Source organism: Prionailurus viverrinus, unplaced genomic scaffold (genome assembly GCF_022837055.1).
Source record: "Prionailurus viverrinus isolate Anna unplaced genomic scaffold, UM_Priviv_1.0 scaffold_53, whole genome shotgun sequence".
Taxonomy (NCBI): domain Eukaryota; kingdom Metazoa; phylum Chordata; class Mammalia; order Carnivora; family Felidae; genus Prionailurus; species Prionailurus viverrinus.
Window position 1 is genome coordinate 1,359,044 of NW_025927616.1, and position 20,376 is coordinate 1,379,419.

General features: G+C 46.5%; 1 protein-coding gene across 1 annotated transcript in view; it reads left to right on the forward strand.

Moving 5' to 3' along the window:
- DNAH14 (dynein axonemal heavy chain 14) overlaps positions 1-20,376 on the forward strand; it is a 328,550-nt gene that overhangs the window by 121,903 nt on the left and 186,271 nt on the right. The window contains exons 26-34 of the mRNA XM_047848102.1: positions 1,629-1,733; positions 1,822-1,940; positions 2,691-2,765; positions 8,215-8,302; positions 11,411-11,664; positions 15,209-15,440; positions 16,171-16,224; positions 17,642-17,787; positions 19,500-19,568. Of these exons, the coding sequence (XP_047704058.1) occupies positions 1,629-1,733; positions 1,822-1,940; positions 2,691-2,765; positions 8,215-8,302; positions 11,411-11,664; positions 15,209-15,440; positions 16,171-16,224; positions 17,642-17,787; positions 19,500-19,568 (1,142 nt within the window). The remainder of the gene's footprint in view (positions 1-1,628; positions 1,734-1,821; positions 1,941-2,690; positions 2,766-8,214; positions 8,303-11,410; positions 11,665-15,208; positions 15,441-16,170; positions 16,225-17,641; positions 17,788-19,499; positions 19,569-20,376) is intronic.

Sequence of the window (20,376 nt, forward strand, 5' to 3'; positions counted from 1 at the left end):
AACCAAGATCTCTTTCCAGTTTTTTATCTCTTTTTCCTTGTTGAACACAATTCACAGTGGTTGGAATGACCTCTCCAGAATACCTACATATGGCAGTTTCAGCCTATAGAAAGTTCTCTGCCCAGGAAGACCTTCTGCTATATGAATCCAGGATCTGAGGCCCCTCCCAGAGGGATCTGGTTAATAATAGCAAGTTTACTGAGTAGGGACCGAAATAAGTCTTCTCATTATTTCTAGCGCATCTTTGGACTATTACTAAGCATCATTACCAACCAGGGATTTTCCATTTATTCATGTATTGAGCACCTGCTTCGTACCAGGCACTGCAGCTGCATACTGGGACTCCCCACATCCTCCCCTCCTATTACAGAACTCGAGATCTATTACAGGAACCAGAGTAGAGAGATGCTAGCATGTGATGTATGCTGTGATGGGTTGGATGGTATGGTCACATGAAAGGAGAGAGATTCACCCCTTGCCCCGGGAGAAGTGAGAACTCACCTGGGTTTGGGAAGAAGTGTGTGAGTTAGCCAGGTGAAAGAGTCCGGGAGGGGGTGGCTGGGAGGAGCACCCTAGGCCAGGGGGAAGAACACGAGCAAGTGTGGCACGTTCGGGAGTTGTAAATGGGTTGGTACAGAGGATGCCTTGGTCGCAAAGGGGCAAGAGGGGAAAGGGGAGATTCTCCGGGAAGCAGGGCCAGATGACAAAGGGCCTTGAATGTCATTGGATTTTGACTGGGGGAGTAAAATGACTTGATTGGGAAATGTGTCCGTAGAAGGGAGCACAGAGTATGTCTAGATCGGGGGCAGTGGGAATACATATACAGAAACCAGTTAAAAGGCTAGAAGTCCTGGGGGGACTGAGGGAGGACGATGGTCAGGATGAAGGAAGGTGGACCGGGAGCTTCAGGTGGGTGTGTGGAGGAGAGAGGACAGAGGCCCAGGGTCATGGCCACGGGAGGGGAAAGTGATTACACCGCAGGGATAGGAAGTAGGGGGAGGAGGCTTGCGTGGAAACAAGTGAATTCTGTACCTGTTGGAAATCTAATTCTTACGGGGCAGTTAAATGAACGTCTTCAATCAGCATTTGGACGCGTAGGTGTGGGACACAGGGAAGTGACAGGAGCCACGGAGCAGGTGCCCCGCCGGGCAGGAAGTACAGTGGCAAGTGGGAGGAGAGAGGGGCTGGGGAGCGTGGGCTCCACAGCAGTCCTGGAAGCAAATGGTCATGAGTGGCAGAGGGATGAAGAAAACAGGAGAGTGGCATCCCTGTCCATTAGCAGGGGGGCCACCGGCAGAGGGACCTTGTCCTCCACGGGACCACAGGGTCGGGCAACAGCAGAAAGGTGGGGCCTGGGGGCCCACAGCGCTTTGTGAGTGGTGTCTGTGCGCGTGTGTTCACCTGCGGGACTTGTGCTTTTATTTTCATTTGTTTTAGTTTTGTTTATTAAGAACTGTTTTTAGCAATTTAAGCATAGATCGAGCACGGGTCACCCTTTTACTGGTAGTGTGCACGCTGCAAGTTAAATACCGTGGGTTTTGCGTGTAAACAGAGGCCCAAATGGGGAAGTGAGTCCTAGCATAATTAATCATAGATTATGAACTCTCCTTTCTTTTGGTTCCGGACAGGACTACCTTGAAACTAAAAGAATGATTTTCCCCAGATTTTACTTTCTCAGCAACACTGAACTTCTCGACATCATAGCGAAGAGCAGAAACCCGGAGTCTCTACAGGTAATGTCATCATTCCACGCTCAGCGATGCTATTTCCCCACCAGGTCAGAATTTCTCAGCGGTGCTGACATTCGTTTCTGGTCCATAGCCTCATCTTGCGAAATGTTTTGAAAATGTAAAACGGTTACTGCTGTGGAAGCAAGAAATTGGGCCCCCTGCCGTCATAATGCTCATATCCGCTGAAGGAGAGTGCCTTCTGCTGCCCAAGTACGGTTTGTAGGTTACAGACTCAGCATTCCCGGTCTGTAAAACTTCTTTATGGAATAATCTGCTTGGACATTTCTGATATTTCACGGAAGTTTGCTGAGCCAATGATTTCTTCAAAACTAACGTACCTATGCAGAACTTTACCTTTCCATTTCTGTATTTGTTGCTGTCGTCCTGAATGCCACCACGAGGTTTTATTCTAGGAACTTAGGAAGGAGACTGGCAATTTGCTTGGGGGTTGTTAATGCCGCTTCCCCTGCTTTCTCCCCGACCCCGGGCCCCGTTGTGAATGTCCCCAAGTTAGCCAGGTCCTGCTGCCACACTGGTCCATTTTGCCAGCCAGCCTTTGGCGTGTGCTTCCTGATGTGAGCTGACTAAAAAGGCTACGCCCATGTGCTCCCATCACCAGCCTCCCTGACCCAGCCCTGCCCCAGGCCGGCTGTTGAAAAGAACCAGGGAGGAATACAAAAACGCTTTGTAATGTAATTTATCTACTTTGTCGGTTCACATCTTACCGGAAACTCTTAATTTTGTAAACCCCTGGTTTCGATGTCAGGATTTCCTCAAGTTAGGTGGAATGTTTTCCGTGTAGATTTCCAAATTAAGATCTAGAATAAACAAAATTACGGATTTATGATCTTTTGGCCTGTGAATGTTATAAGTGTAGAAGACTTAGTCTACAGTCTTATCAAAGGAACGAGACATGAATAAAAAGAATTCTTTGCAAATTATTTTTGAAAAAAAATATAGGAAAATTCGAGTAAGAAGTGCCGTGGAACAGTGGCTGGTAAATGTTGAGAAAAGCATGTTTGATGTGCTGAAAAAGTGAGTATGATTTTTAAATCCTAAGATTACATTATATATATTTTAAATTCAGTTAATTATTTATTAATCTAAGTGGGAAGTATCCGCAGAAATGTGTGGAGTAAAGTCTTTGAAATGGGCTTTGATAGAACACGATGGCATATGGCGGAATGGAAAATAATCATTTTTACAGTGTGAATGTCCGTTTGAGAGCATCATCACAGACCGCACCTGGGCGGTTTTTGTGTGCTTTGAGACTCGCAACTATCTTCAAACTGGCCCGGACCTGAACTTGGGGTGGGCATCGCCACCTGCTTCCAAAAGACCCAGCTCACCCGGCTTCTGCTTCCTCACACTGTTTGTTCGGTTCAGTCTTCATAATGTTCTCCTCCTTACATTTCAGTCTGTCGTTGGCTGCTGTTCCTGAAGGAAGAGCCTCAGAGTGGGAACTTGTAAAACTAATTTGATTAGAGCAGTCTTGTACATTTCTAATTATTTGTGGTCGATTCTAGAAAGGCTACTTACTGGTTGGGGGGCGCCTGGGTGGCTCGGTTGATTAAGCATCCAACTCTTGATTTCAGCTCAGATCATGATCTCATGGTTCGTGAGTTCGAGCCTCACATCAGGCTCTGTGCTGACAGTGTGGAGCCTGCTTGGGATTCTCTCGCTCCTCCTCTCTTTCTGCCCCTCCCTGGCTTGCTCTCTCTCTCTCTCAGATTAAATAAAAATGAACTTAAAAAAAAAAAAAAAAAAAGAAAGGCTACTTATTGGTCTTGAAGTTTTAATATCTGTATTTATTAATATGATCCTGAATGCCCACGCAAGGCTTCTAGAGTAGAGTAGATTATTATTTACTTACATAAATAACCACAGTGGCTTTCCCTGGCTCTGGTTTTTCCCTGGGGTGATGTGATAAGGGCCAGATGTCCTCTTGTGTGTGAGGGCAGGAACTCCTGTGGGCAAGGACGCCCCCCCCCCCCCCCCCCCCCCCCGCCCCGCAAAAGGCATCTGGGCATTTGAGAGACCAACGGATTTCCACTTGTTACTCTGGGAGTTTTCTGGTTAGAGAGTCTTGTCATTTGCTAATAATGCTAATAATGATAATACTGCTACTAAGGTCTCTTTACAGTCCTTTGAAAAGTGTCACTTCCTTTTCATGTTGTTTAGGATGACAGATGTACAGTGTTGAAAAGCAGAGGTGACAGTGAGCATCCTTCTCTTGTTCCTGACTTTACTGGGAACATCTCTAGTATTTCCCCATTTGTAACGATGCTTAGATTTCTGGAATATACCCCTCATCAAAGTAAAGAGTTTTGTTCTATTCCTTGTTTGCAGAGTGTTTAATAATTAAAGGATGTTTATTAAGATCAGAGGGTTTTTTTTAATGAAACTATCAAGAATCCCAAATACTCTTTCAACTTTGCTTTGTGGTTGTCATGAATTACAATAACAGATTTCCTTATGTTGAATTTTCCTTGTTTTCCTGTTCATTCTTTGGTCCGCTTACTTTTTTTTTTAGAAAACTGTGTTAAACATTTCTTCCTTTTCTGTGGATTTTTATCCTTTTCGTATTTCTAGCATTTCTTTCTTTCTTTTAAAAAATTTTTAAAAAATATTTGTTTATTCTTTGAGAGAGAGAGAGAGAGAGAGAGAGAGAGTGAGCATGAGCGAGAGAGGGGCAGAGAGAGAGGGAGACAGAATCCAAAGCAGGCTCCGGGCTCTGAGCTGTCAGCACAGAGCCCCACGTGGGGCTCGAACTCACAGACTGTGAGATCATGACCTGAGCCGAAGTCGGTCACTCAACCAACTGAGCCACCCAGGCCCCCTCTTTCTTTTTTTTTTTTTTTAAGTTTATTTATTTATTTTGAGAGAGCACACATGCATGTGCGAGCTGGGGAGGAGCAGAGAGAGGAGAGAGAGGATCCTAAGCAGGATCCACGATGTCAGTGCAGAGCCAATTCAGGACTCGAACTCACAAACCGTGAGATCGTGACATGAGCCCGAGTCAAGAGTTGGATGCTTGACTGAGCCACCTGGATGCCCAGCACTATTTTTAATAAATAAATGCTTCACCACCTCTGTTGCCTCCCTCAACCTTGCCGCACGTCTGCAGAGTCCCTCCCGTAAACTCCCCGAGCACCCTCGTGTGTGCTCCTTCCCGCGGTTTCCTGTTGTATGTCTTCTCGTGACTGGGCTCTTGGTGTTGGTGGGGGGAGTTCACTTACTGGTGTTATATTGAGTTTCCTCATCTCTTTTGGGGTAGACATGCCAAAGTCAGAGACACTTTTTCCTGGTGGATACTCTTAAATTTAAATGTTAATGCAGCCAAAGCCTGTGGTAAAATCTGATTTGTCCATGGTCACTCCAGAATGCCCTCCCGTCACCTCCGTAATCATGTGGGATTTTATTCCAAGTTGAACTCCCTGTGTATGCATCTGTAATTCTCTAGTGTTAGTAATTTTTTGGTCTGTTTGGTTTGGTTTTTGTTCATGATGGATTCATACGTCTCACACTGTAGAGTTGAGTTTCATTCTGCTATATATTTCCAAGTAATTTTTTCAGAAAGCATCTGTGAGTGGCAAATATTTTTATTTTGCTCTCTTACTTGCATGCTAATCTGAGTGGAATTAATTTCTAAGTTCAAATCCAACGTGTTGAATGCTAGCTCCCCCAAGATATCACCAAGGCGATGCGTCGGTGAGGAAGAGCCGAGTGGATCGGGTCAAGGAGAAACACCGCGAGACCCTCGGAGCACCAGGCGGGCAGGACAGAGCTGGAATGTCTGCTGGGATGCTGCAGTGTGGCCTCAGGCGGGCCTCTCGGTGGGGGGCTTGATGACACCTGGGTCAAGAGCAGGAGACAACAGCGCAGGGGTGGTGGACATGCAGGGTCTGCCCTTTTCTGCCGGGTTTTGGGAGAGGCATCGATTTCGTTCTGAAACGTGACCATTCTGCAGGTCAGCCCAAACTGAGGTCTTCTCTCACCTTTGGAGAAGTTACTTTTATTTTATCGAGTGTTGCAGGACTTGGCAGTGTTCTGTCTCTCCAGGTGAGGTTCGTATTCAGAAGTGACGCTCCCCTCTGGCTGAGCGTCAGCCGCCGCCCACCCGTGACATGCATCGGGTCCCGGAGCCTCGGATGTGTGCTCGCTTTGGGAACGGAGCTGCGCGAGGCTGCGTGGGCTCCGTTCACACCGCGCCCCTGGGCAGACTGGGTTATTCACGCTCACACCGGCGAGTCCCTATCCCCCGGCAGTCGAGCAAACAACAGTGCGTAATCGCAGCGGGCCGCCCGCCACGGCTGTGGTTGGCAGGAGGGACGCGGGGCCCAGTCCGTGGTGGCTCATCTCTCAGCGTCTGCAGATTCCTTCTGTCTCTCCCGGAGCCTGCACACCCCCTCTGTCACCTCCCGGGTCACCTCGCTGGTCCCGGAGTTCCAGCCCCGCTTCAGATCTTCCTCCTCTTAGGGGAAAATGCCAGGGTCCCCTTCCTTTGTTTGCTCTCCCTCCCTCTCTCCCCACCCCCACCCTCCCTTCCTCTTTATCTTCCCCATCCGTGGTTCAGGGTGTGTGCTGTGATTTCGGGCACTGCTCTGCTGCTCCCTCCAGCATTCACCCTAGGATGCTCCCAACGCCCCCACCCCCGCCCGGAAGTCAGCACAGGGCAGGTGGTGGGGACACAGGCAGAAGTCACGGCTCTCGTGACCATCCGAAGATGCTCCCCGGGTGCTGTTGTGTTTGTCGCACCCGACAGTGGTGTTCTTTGGTTTCTCTGCTCTTCTTTCTGTAATTCAATCCCAGTTTGCTGTCTGTCTGCAAGAGACTTTCCTCGTCGTCAGTGTCCCGGAGCACACTTTGTTGTTGTCCAGTGTGGTGTGCATGTGTGTGCGTGTGTATGTATAAAATATGTAATATGTGTATTATATATAATATTCGCGTCTCATCTGTCATTTGAAAGAATATGGTTCAGGATGAAGACAGGATTATTAAGTCAAAAATCTTGATCCACTCACACTATAGACTATAAAAAATCAGAATAAATATTTCCCAAACCCTGGGGGAAACAAAATAAAGAAAATACAGTGTGCAGTGGGTGGGGGGAGAGGGTCAAAATAGGAATACGATCCTAATTAAAAGATCTTGTCAAAAGATAAATGGAACTATATCCTGTTACAGAGATACAGCCATGCTACAAAAAGTTATGAATAAAAGCCATAAAGACAGTTCATGGAAGAGCAAACCAAAAGAAAACAAACACTAAATGAAATAAAAGACCAGTTTAATTGATTAAACATACATTCGCCACTGATGTTGTCTTGAAATATATAAAAAGTCACTATAAACCTATTTGCCCTCAGTGGCAATGATAAAGAAGAAAATAATAAAAACAGACACCATTTGCAATTACAGCCAAAATTAGAATCCATATTCATTTTAAAAATCAAATAAATTCTAGGGGCACCTGGGGGGCTCAGACGGTTAAGTGTCTGACTCTTGGTTTCAACTCAGGTCATGATCTCACGGTTGGTTCTCTCTCTCTCTCTCTCTCTCTCTCTCTCTCTCTCTCTCTCTCAGAATAAATACACATTTTTTTAATTAAAAAAATAAAAATCAAAGTCTAAATAAAGATTGATAAATGAAGTATTAGAAGAAAACAGATTTAGTGTTGAGAATTTCAAATTTCAGTGAGAAAATGTGAAGAGTCATCAATTTGACTATACAGAAACTTAAAACTTGTGAGTGAAAAAAAACCACCATAACAATATGAAGACATATACTGATGGCACACATGAACTTAGTCTTAAAGAAAAATTTCTACATATTTTTCATAAATCCTATTTTCTTCATTATGACTCATTTTTAAAGTTAAATGCAAGGCTTTACTGCTAAAGTTCATTTGGTGGTTTCAGCCCAGTACTCCATCTTGTACAAATTAGTATTATTTTTTAAGCATTTTATTCATTTTTGAGACAGAGAGACAGAGCATGAGCATGGGAGGGGCAGAGAGATGGGGAGGGAGACACAGAATCCAAAGCAGGCTCCAGGCTCTGAGCTGTCAGCACAGAGCCCGACGCGGGGCCTAAACTCAGGAACTGTGAATCGTGACCTGGGCCGAAGTCCGACGCTTAACCGACTGAGCCACCCAGGCACCCTTGTACAAATTATTTTAAATGCTGACTTTGTCACTGATAGTATGAAATTCAAACCTAAATATGTGTCGTCTCCCCTTTCTAGCTTTACCAGCCCCAAAACTTGGTGGCCCCTCACTGGACAAGTACAGGTGGTATTAAAGAGGAGTTTAAGGAATATTCATTATGCATGAATTAAGGCTCTGTTATCTCTAGCATTTGATCCCATACATACACCTAGAGTTAAAAAATTAGAGATCCTAAGGGAAAATCTTGTCACGCTTGATCATTAAGGGGCCACAATGATCACATGGAATAATGGAAATAAAACGTTTTGTTTATAGATTTGTAAGTCAAGGCGTCGAAGACTGGAGCTACCAGACTTTTTCCGTGTGGGTGGTGTCTCATCCGGGACAAGTGGTCCTCACAGTGGTAAGTTCATTTGAACTAGACTGCCAAGAAAGCAAAGATGTAGAAATAAGCCATCACGAACGGTACTTATATGTGCCACTTACTTTGAAATGCATCAAGACATACGATGGACGAGCGGACGGATGCGTGGACAGATGTGCAAGAAGGCAAATGTAGCAAAAAATTAGCACGTAGGTGGTGGGTATATGGGTATTCGTTTTCTAATTCCCTTTTCATGTTTTTAAATGTTTTCATAAGAAAACGTTGAATGAAAATAAATCGCACGCTATTTTCTTAGGGATGTCACTCTGTTGCATTGTGCTTGTTTTCTACCATCGCCATTAGAGAGTTACCACGAACTTAGCACACGTTCATTACGTCGCGGCTCTGCCGGTTCCAGGCCCCCCTGGGCTCACTGGCTAAAATCAAGGCGTCAGCCGGGCCACATTCCTTCCTGGAGGCTCTGGGGGAGCCTCCCTTTCCTCATCTTTTCCAGCTTCTAGAGACCACTGACACCCCTCGGCTTGCGGCCCCTCCTTCATTTTCAAAGCCAGCGTGGTTTGTGTCTCTCTGGCCGGTCTCCTTCGTCTGACCTCCCTCTGTTCGCAGGCAGAGAAAGTTCTCCCATGTGATCGTGTCGGGACCACTCAGATAATCCAGAGTAATCTCTCCACCTCAAGGTCTTGATTTAGTCAAGTGGGGTGCCAGAAGCACCTGGGGATTAGCACCTGGACATCTTTGCAGGGAGCCATCATTCTGGGCCTCGAGGGAGGAGAGGAAGAAACGCGAGGCACGTGTGGCACCCAGAAAGCCGAGGCGGGCAGCTGCTGTGGGCGGAGCCGGTGAAGTGATGGCTGAAGCTGAGGGAGCGTATAGAACCTGCAGAAAAAGCCAAGGGAGAGGAAAGACCCCAGCGGACACCCCCTGTAACACACAGGTGGAGGAGGGGGCGGTGCAAGGGTGGAACCGAGTGCCCAGGAGGGGGTCCTGGAAGCTACGGCAGGAGAGAGGGAACCTGATGGACTTTCCTCTAGAAGAAGTGCCTGGTCATCATTTTAAGATGCTCTAGCGAGGCCTGAAGAGTCCTCCGTGTCCGCTGGCGATGAGGGTCTGCAGGAACCATGGAGACCGTAGTTTTCCCGCAGCGGTGAAGGCGGAAGTCTCGTCATCGGGAGTTCCTGCTGTCGAGTGGCTTTATGAAGTCCTCTCTGTTAAATGTAAAACCCACGTCACCTCGTTTTACTCTGCCTTGTGCCACCACAACGGCCGAGTCTCTGTTAAGAGAACCTGGGATTGTGGACCCCAATTCCGACGTCAGATCCCCTTGGTCCCGTTTGTCGTCCCCTTGACTGGATAGCGATCAGATCCTCTAAGATCCTGGGCCGAGGACTTGCTGAAGCTGTTGTCTGCAAAGGCGGCGAAATTGTAATCAATCCATCTGGGTGTTTCTGTGGTTTACCGGGCATTCGAATGATCGAATCTGCTCTACGAAGAAAAGATCTTCCCCAGGTCCCTGGTCCTCCAAAAATGTTAACAGTAAGAAGCAGGCTGGGTCATTTCCAGAAATGCCTTATTATAGGCTTGAGCTTAAATCGCCGAACAGACTTTGCCCCGTTTTCTCCCAGGCTGCCTACTGCTCATCTCTCCTCCCTGTACAGTTGACAGCCTCCCTTTCTCCTGCGCACGTGACGTGACTGGGAACCTTCTCCCGGCAGACGCCTGTGGGCGGGCGGGGGTGAGATGTTTGCACGCTCTGGCCACCGACAGAATTCCAGAATCCCAGCGTGGGTTTATCCAAGCCGTAGCGAGTGAGGACTCCCTTCCATCCATCAACATAAATAAATGAAGATCTGGTTCCCGGTCCACCTCACTGGGACCAAATCCTCCTCCGTCCCCACTGCTGCAGCCCAGGGAGGGCACTCGGCCCATTGGATGCTCTCCCCCGAGGCTGGGAATCTTGAATAGATGCCTCAAACCCAGCAGTGGGGTGGCTTCTGGCTCTGGTAAGTGCTGTGGCCTCGATGACGGTCCCTGCTGCCTGGCCCAGACTTGCTCCCGCCTACTTCCTGAGCCTCCGTGTCCAGCCTCCTGTTGATCCACTGCTGTGGGTTACCACATCCTTGAAGAAAGTCAGCCAGCAGCACCGACGGGTGCATCAGGTGTCCCATCCTCTACCCTCTGACCTTGCTCTGGGCAAAAGCTCCCCCCCCCACCTCGCTATACAGATTACCTCCATGTTAATTATTCCGGTATTTATTTCTTCACAGCCTTACTTATATGTTTCTTAGGCACTTCAGATTCATAAAATCCCAAAACGAATTCACTGTCCCCTCTCACCCGCAGCACACTTCCCCCTCAGGAGGACTATCCTAGTGACCGAAATCACGATTTATCTCATTATGGGGCAGAAGCCTACAAGCCTCCTGACGTGTCCCCTCCACCGACTTCCAGGTCAATGTGACGTTAATCCAGTAGCCTTCTTAAAACAGCTCTGGTGTTTATGGGAAGGGTGAGTGTCCGAAAATGGATCAAGTAACAAGTTATTCGGAGTTCCTGAAAATTATGATTGCAGACACCATATTCTGAGACTAGTATTTCTGGGTTCAACTGAGGAAACGGTGCTGACTTCCTCTTGGGGTTTTCTACCATTACTACTGTCCCTGGATTATTACTCAGGCTAGTGATGGTGGTTAAGAATACAAGATCTCAGGGCACCTGGGTGGCTCGGTCGATTAAGCGTCCGACTTCAGCTCAGGTCATGATCTCACGGTTCATGAGTTCAAGCTCCACATCGGGCTCTGTGCTGACAGTGTAGAGCCTGCTTGGGATTCTGTGTCTCCCTCACTCTCTGCACCTTCTCCACTCAATGCTTTCTCTCTCTCTCAAAAGAAAGAAACGTAAAAAAAAAAAAAAAAAAAAAAGAATACAAGATTTCAGAAGTATAAATGTTGGTGGTAAATACATTTCGGCTTCTTAAAAAACAAGGGCCCCACAGGCGTTAACCCGAGTTCAGTGTCTTACTCTCAGATACGTACGAGCGGGCAAACTGCGCGCACTCACGTGGCATGAAAACATCTGGTTTGATGCATCAAGTTTATTCTTCACTCGTCACCTTGACCTCTTTTTCAGAGCCAGATCATGTTTTCTAATGGTTGCATCAGAAGTTTTGCGAGTTCTCGTTCGAGAGAGGAGCTGGAGAAAGTCCGTGCTGGTCTGATGGGTCAGCTGGAGGAGATCTCGGAGCTGGTGGCGCTGGGTTGCGGTAACGCGCGCACGAAAGCCGTCCTGGGGGCGCTGCTCACGGTGTACGTTCACTGCAGAGACATAGCGGGGGACCTGCTGCTGAAAGGGGTCTTCAGTGCAGATGATTTTGAGTGGACAAGGTAAGGAGGTGAGACGACAGCACCACCTAAAACAACTCGTCCCTCGTCCAGGGCTCCCTCTCGGTAAATTAATTCTCTGCCTCGGATTTTGTCGAACCCAAGTTTTACTTTTCCAGGACGTGTGGAAATTCTGAGCAAACCGTGTCGGTTTGGATACCGCGTGCCTCTGCTGCTTCCTCCTTTCCACTGTCCTTCCGCTTGGTTCGAACCTCTTTCTGCTCCATCTTCCTGGACTGGCTTCCTTCTTCCTGTGGTTGCGTTTTCCCTCGCCTTTCAGCCAGAGGGCAGCTCTCAGTGGGCAGTGACAGCAGCTCTCCCTCGGGCCTCCACTTCCCCCCATGTGCGCTCAACTCTGGGACACAAGTCAGGTCTCAGAACCCCTTTCTCCCAGCAGGAGCCTGGGAGCGCGTACTCACACTTACGTGGTGTTTCATGTGCAAACACGACACTGTAGAGAACAGAACCACCGGCTTTGGGGAGAAAAGGTCAAGCAGAAGAGTCCTGTGATGAATGTGCAGTTTCAAACTTCTGAGCCAATTTTTCTCTACGGTTTCCTCTGTTCGTGGAAAAACAACTGTCCTGCCTGCGTAAGGTCTTTGGTTCTTAAGAAAAGCTCACTGTTAAGAAATTCTGCATTACTATAAATCTCCTTATTTTTGATGTGACAATTTCCTTAAACTCTAGGGAAAATGGAGCAGAGAGGCCGATATATTTGACTAACACCACTTGCGTATATCTTACCGGAGTACTTTCTATTTGACACGTATTCACACGTTCGTCTTCTGGCAGAAGTATGTCTACGTTTTTAATTGCCAAGGAAATACGCCATCTTTTTGAACCATCACCCCAGAGTTTAGTGTGTCGTTGCTACTTTGCTAGTGACTCTCGGAGAGTGAAAACCAAGGGTGGAGGAGCGTATGTAGAAAAACAAAGTGGAAGAGACGTGATTCCGATAAACTGAGAGCACCTGTGATTCTAGGGCTACGGTTCGCAAATTACGGGCCAGCATGACCTAAGGCACCACAGGGAACTCACAGGACACCAGTGAGCAAAAAATGTTAAACTTTTGAAGGACTCGGAGGGACACAGAGCACCTGTCAGACACCAGGCAAACTAGTAGCTCCGAGTAACTGACGGGTTTAACGTGAGACCACGCGATAAACGGGTCAGTGATTTCTTATCCTTGCAAAGCTAGGTTTTGGACAGTTTCCCTGATTAATAAAAAAGGCAAGCACTAAATGCAAATTAACGTGAAACAAGATTGGCAGTATACTATCTGATTCTAAGGTTTGAGAAATTATGTAGTGTACAACACATACACACATCCCATTAGTAAATAACTGTGATTATTTAACAATGACAAAAAAATGATTTTCTCTTGGGGCACCTGGGTGGCTCAGTCAGTTAAGCATCTGACTCTTAATTTTGGCTGAGGTCATGATCCCGGGGTCATGGGATCAAGTGGAAAGATAACCCATGATCAAGGATTGAAAAAAATTAATATTGTTAAAATGTCCATACGACCCAAAGTGATCTATGGATTCCATGCAAACCTTCTCAAAATTCCAATGGCAATTTTCACAGAAATAGAAAAAAAAAAAAATCCTAAAATTTCTGTGGAACCACAAAAGACCTCTCAAATATCCAAAACAGTCTTGAGAAAGAAGAACAAAGAAGGAGGTATCACACTTCCTGATTTCAAGCTGTATTACAGAGCTATAATAATCAAAACACTATGGTATTAGCATAAAAATTGACACATAGACCAATGGAACAGAATAGAAAGCCAGGAGATAGATAGATAGATAGATAGATAGATAGATAGATAGATAGATAGATATGTATAGACATGCATATAGACGTATATACGTGTACATATATGTTGACGTATATGTAGTCAATCTGTGACCAAAGAGCCAAGAATAGGCAATGGGGAAAGGATAGTCTCTCCAATAAATAGTGTTTGGAAAACTGGACAGCTGCATGCAAAGAATGAAATTGGACCCCTACCTGATGCCACTCACAGAAACCAACTGAAATGGATTAAAGACTTGAACATAAGACTTAAAACCATAAAACTTCTACACAAAAACATGGACAGTAAATTCCTTGTTATTGGTCTTGGCAATAATTTTCGGATTTGACACCAAAAGTAAAGGAAACAAAAGCAAAAATAAACAAATGGGTCTACATCAAACCAAAAGCTTCTGCACAAGAAAGGAAACCATCAATAAATTTAAAAGGCAGCCTATGGGGGCGCCTGGGTGGCTCAGTCAGTTGAGCGTCCGGCTTCGGCTCAGGTCAGGATCTCTCAGTTCGTGAGTTCAAGCCCCACGTCGGGCTCTGTGCTGCCAGCTCAGAGCCCGGAGCCTGCTTCGGATTCTATGTGTCTCTCTCTCTCTCTCTCTCTCACTCTGCCCCTCCTCCCTTCCTTCCCTCTCTCTTTCTCTCTCTCTCTCAAGAATAGATAAACATTAAAAAATATTAAAAAAGAAAATGTAGTACATGGGTGGAATGGGATATCACGCAGCCATAAAAAATGAAGGAAATCCTACAACATGGATGGACCTTGATGGCGTTCTGCTAAATGAAATAAGTCAGATAATCTATGACCCCACTCATATGGGCAACCCCAAAACACTGAATTCATAGAAACAGAGAAGAGGTTGGGGGTTGCCAGAGGCCGGGGGTGGAGCTGGGGTGGAGGGTGGATGAAGGACGTCCTAGCACCAGCTTCCAGTTATAAGTAAGTTCTGGGGATGGAACGTACAGCATGGCGCCTGTAGTTAACAATTCTTTATTGGGACGATGCCAAGACAGTAGATCTTAAATGATGTCATCACAAGAAAATGAAGTTCATAACTGTGTGAATGAGGGATGTTACCTAAATTGATTGTGATTCTTTCACAATATGTACATGTATCAAATCGTTATGTTGTGTGTTCACCTTTAACACAAAGGTATATGTCGATATCTCGATAAAAATGGGGGGGGGGGGGGAGGGAAGAACACATACTGTAAAGCTACAGATTGGTCACAAGTTTTACCCAGAGCCTCTTATAGAAGAAAAGATTTACAGTTAGCACACAGTTGACGGGGTCATAAGATAAATACAATGGTTTTGTTCGATACTAAGAACAAAGAGCATTTCCCTCAGTTACCCTTATAGGAAGGGTCCTGGTTATAATGAGCAATGTCATAAGCCACGTTTTTATTGAAAACCGTAATAAACTTCATAGGGATGATTCTTGTATAAATCCTCCGTTAGTGCTGCCCACACCACACCAAAGCAGCGGCAAGATTCAGCAAGGCCATTTTCCTCGCCGGGAAAAGTGCTCGTAAGCTTGTAGAGTTCTGAGTCCTAATATTTCGTGTCTGATGTAGTCGTTGAATGATCTGTAACTCCTGTCATTTTTATTTTAATGTTTGTACTTGTTTTTTAGTCAACATCCCGTTTTTAGTTTTTATTGTGTTTCTACATGTGCAAAAAAAACTAAAAATAGTTTTGTCCAAATAACATGAGCATTGAAAATACCGTTCTCAGACATTTGCAGTATCAGTGGAACGAAAAACAACAGCTCTGCTACGTGTCCCAAGGCGATGCCAGCTTTACTTATGGCTACGAGTACCTGGGCTGTACCCCCAGACTGGTCCTTACGCCCCTCACCAACAGGTGCCAGCTCACACTCACGGGGGCTCTGCTCTTGAATCTCGGAGGCTGCCCCTCTGGGCCCACCGGGACGGGCAAAACAGAGAGTGTCAAAGATCTAGCAAAGGTAAGCGGTTTCTGTATCCAGAATAAATACACAGAGCTTAACAGTACCTTAAATTTACACCGTTTCTGCTATTGAGATGTTCCTAACATTTAACAGACATCTCACCACGCTCATTAATTCATATAATTCGTCCTTTAATTTTTAAATGTCCACAGTGCACAGGGACTTGGCCTCTCTGCACGCCGAGCGTGCGTCGTGTTTGGGATTCCACCGGACAAGCTGACGCATGAACGGTGGTCTTGTCCCCCTTCATTTAAGGGTGACCCGTTTTGTTTGAGCCCCCCACACAGACTTTTACCTGGTCTTTGTGATTAATAGCAGTGTGTGTGTGTGTGTGTGTGTGTGTGTGTGTGTGTGTGTGAGAGAGAGAGAGAGAGAGAGAGAGACAGAGACAGAGACAGAGACAGAGACAGAGACAGAAGTAACTGATGAACGCAAGGCATATTTGACGTCCCTGGAACGATGTCACTGGAATGCTTTTTTCTCAGTTACTCGGTGTGTTTTAAAAACGGGACCTTAGCGTTCCACGTACTGATCAACTTAACAAACAGCATATGCGCATTCAGACTCCACTCGGTTTTGAGTGTTTCTAAATTTGGTGGGTAATGCATGCTTATATTGCAACATTTTCTCAAAAGAGTAAAGACATTTTATTACTCTAGAAGTTTTAACATTAGTATTTCGCGTCAGAAGCTGAACAACGTACTAAAATAATGTTGTTGTTTTTCAGTCGTTAGGCAAACATTGTGTGGTGTTCAACTGTTTTGAGGATTTGGATTATAAGGTAAAGTCTATTCATATCTATGCAGGAAAAAAATAGCATACATAGAAATAGTTCATGGAGGATTGAAAGAGCAAGGAAAATATTTCCCTTGGAGAGACACTGAGTGTTAGCAACTGCAAATGCTGTTAATTCTTTTAAATTAATGTAACTGAGACTTACAACATTATGCAGTTGAACTACCTAAGACAGTGGTTTTCAAACTTTCTAATGGGGGACTTTTCCAAACAAAATCTGATAATGGGACGTGACTATATTAAGAAATTAAGAGTACTGCTTTATTAATATAAATTTATAAGTTCTACCTTATACCTTTATTTACTGAAAAGGTAATCATTAAGAACAATGAGGCTATTAACACAAAAATGTGAGGCAGGGTTGATACGGAGGATTGAGTTTATGTCAGCCTTGTTATGATAGCACGTGACCTAAGGCGTAGCTCATAACATTCTGAAATATTTATTAAAATTTAATGTACCTCTGTGCCTGTCCCAAATTGACCCGAAGTTTCGAAACACTCTATTTTGTCTTGCATGTTAAGTTCCGGCCAGTTACCTTTTATGGCAGTCAGTTGATTTGCAGTTCAGAGTCCATTATCGGGAGATCTTGCGTTTTCAGTTTGTGCTCACTTAGCACATCAAGAATATCAGTGAAACCTAAACAAGCTGATTGCATCCGTATCATTAAGACCCTTAGGAAGTAGTCTCTTGTCTCTTCCTGCGGTGGGGGCAGCAGGGCTGGGGGAGGGACAGGACTGAGGCGCCTGCCCGCCCGCCCACGCAAAACCTGAGGGGGAGCTGGGAAGCCTGCTAATCAAATAATATTTTAATGCAATACTTTTTTAGAATCAAAAAACGCACGATAAACCAAATATCAAAATTTTAAATAAAGACACGATGTGATTCCTGCAGCCAGTGGGGAGAACCAGGCCCTGTGTCCCACCCGGAGGGGCTCCCACGTGCGCTCCCGTCTCCCATGCCCCAGCTCACACGGTCCCTAGCCTGTCTTCGTCCACACAGGTTCTGCCGGGCCTACAGAGTTTTCACTTGTTTCTTCGGCCAGCATTTACCCATTGGTAGGTTCCAGACCGTGAGTCTCCCGGGAGCGCCGAGAGCCCCGGGCACTCCGACCTGCACCTGCCGGGGCTCTGGGGGGCCGCCCCAGTGTGGCCCAGCTCCCGCAGGTCCTCGGGTGCATCACCCAGCAGCAGCACGCCCTCCGCTCAGCCCCGAGGCTGTGGCTGCAGGAGAGCGGATGTGAGGACCCCTGTGCTGAGCCGTGAGCTCCCCAGAGCGCCAGCCTGCCCTGCGGGGTCCGAGCACCTGCCGCGCACAGTGCACCTGTTCGGGTAAAAGGCCGAATGCGCGCACGGAGCCATGGCCCCGGGAGAGTGTTCACCTGTGTAATAATTGTTTTCAAGATAATAGGAAGACTCTTCCTCGGACTGGTTCAGTCGGGAGCGTGGTGCTGTTTGGACGAGTTCAATCGGATCGATGTGCAGGTCCTCTCTGTGATTGCGTCGCAGATCCTAACAATTAAGGCCACAAAAGACAGCTATTTGGTCAGGTATCGGTTGAATGTGTTTGGTTACTTACTATCAAATACTTTGTTGTACAGTAAGTGTTTGGGTTTGGGTTCTTCCCCCCTCCCCGAACATAGACCGAAAAGAATGACATTTGTCTTGAATGTCCCCTTTGCTCGTCAAGTAACGTGTGAATATATGTAACTAACTTTCATGCCAACCTGGGGGTATCCAGGCTCTTGCCCGGCCTTGGAACGGTCTTGGGAGCCACCAGGACAAGGTCGCAAATATGTTCCAACTGATTTTACTTTAGGGCTTAAATTCTCTTAGTACCTATTTCACGTGAAGAAACCAAAGACTTTTTCTTTAATTCTGCATCTTTTTTAAAAAGTAAAATTATACTGGCCACACACCTGAAGCCCTCCCTTATCCCATTACTCTGAATTAATAGACTTGTATTGAAAAAATCCTGTAAAAATACTATTTGTATGTTCAGATTACTAATGTTTACTAATCCAAGCAAAAATGTCTTTCTCGTCAGATAAATTCAGGAGCTTACATGGTTTACTTTATGGGTGTAATTGGACTTGTGGGTTTAAAATGTCTATTACAATCTTTTAAAAAAAAAAAAAGTGTGTGTGTGGGGGTGGTGTCCCCAGGCTTTGTTGCCAGTGTTTTTCCTTTCCTGCTTCGACCACCCTCACCGGTATTAGACGTCCATAAAATCACTGGAGGATTTCTCTCCATGGTCCCTCTGTCTGGTGCTGACAGCAGGGCGCTAATGCCCGTGCCAAGGGTTCTCCTTCCCAGCGTTCCCAAAATTACTCAGTCGGGGAGCTGAGGGCGGGCTGTGTCCCGTGCTAATGCGGGAACTCTGCGCCATGATCACTCTTTGCTCCACGCTGTCACCAAGGGAGAACCCTGTGTCCGAGGGTCTCCCAGGGTTCTTTTCCCGTTCGGTCAGTTCATTCAGGTGGGTGCCTTCCCGCCGCAGGCCCCACAAAACTCCGCAGACACAATCAAATAAATCTGAACCCCAGCAGGGCTCGCAACACGGGCTCGAGGTCAGCCTCTTCTTTCCCTCTTACGGTCATTTTTCCCCAGTCCGTGCGGTTTGGATTTAAATGTAAAACAGCCTTAGGAAAGTTCCCAAGCTCACTTACAGTTTGAACATCCTTTGGCTTAGAGAAAACAGTCCTCTTAGTAATGAATCATATTGTACAGGGGAGGAAAATTTTTCCTTTACCCTTTTAGGCTCTTTTGGCCGACGTAAGATAAATTAACAGGAGAAAACTTTAATTCCATACGTAGGGGAGCCTCACACACACGTGAGACGTTCAAAGACAGGCAGACGGTTAAGGTTTAGTGTGCCATCCTGAGCTAAGGAGAAGGGGGAAGGAGTCTGGGGCTTCGAGGGAAGGAAGAGAACTCACAGGAGATGGGAAGAGCACGTGTTTGGTGAACAGACAGTTGTCGTGTCCTGCAGAGACCATGGGACACAGGAATTGGGGTGAGCAGGCTGTGCTGAGCCCCCCACAGCTTGCCACACGCGGCCCAAACCTGCCGTAGTCGTCTCTGGTGACCGCTCTCCTTCTGGACCGGGCCCTCCGTCTGAATTCTTAGAAGCAGTTCGGGGGGAGGTAGAAGGTTCTTTCTGGGTTTTTCGGGCCTTCGTTTTCAGGGAAAAATAATCCACCTACCAGAGTGGCACATGGGGGTGGGGGCTCATTCTGAACCCCTTTCCAATGTCTTCTAGGTTTGTACTGGAAGGAAAAGACATTCGTATCAATATGTCTTGTGCGGTATTTGTCACCATGAATCCTGAGTAAGTATCGGTTAACCTGTGCTGGCGGTTGGAGACAGGTCAAAATCTTTTCCTAAATCTTAGCCATGACGCAGCTGTCTGACACTGTAATCTGCCATCCCCTCGCCAACGCCCGAATCTCTCTACCCCCACGTGTCTTAAACAGCCGTGGCTCCGGAATTATCCACGTGGACGTTTCTGACTGAGGGATTTTTCACTTCATGAATAGCCGGGGAGAAAGGCAAAGGTCAGCAGTTTGTCACAAAGAAGACAGCAAACAAACAAACAGAGAGTAGCAGAGGGAGTAGAATATGGTGGTTACAAGGAGCGGAGGCTGGGAGGGCTCGAGGGAATAGAGGGAATACGGATGGTCCCATCCGATGAGGGGATGGGGGGCCCTGTGGGAGGAGGCACAGGAAGAAAGGACAGTAAAGGAGGAAGCTCTTGAGATGAAAACTACAATAGAAACTGTCTTGCAAACTTGCTTTCAGGTAAAGGTCACACAGGGCGCCTGGGTGGCTCAGTTGGTTAAGTGTCCCACTTCAGCTCAGGTCGTGATCTCACGGTTCTTGAGTTCGAGCCCCGTGTCGGGCTCTGTGCTGACAGCTCAGAGCCTTGGAGCCTGCTTCCGATTCTGTGTTTCCGTCCCTCTCTGCCCCTCCTTCCCTGCCTCCCCCTCACCTCTCTCTCTCAAAAATAAACTTAATGTGACAAACTAGTAGAAAGCTAACTGGATTATTTGGGGGGAAACTATATTGTGTGGTTCCTCATTAGAAAAACTGAGAAGTGGTCTGGTTTTTTGTTTCTTTGTTTTTCTTACCCGCTTAAG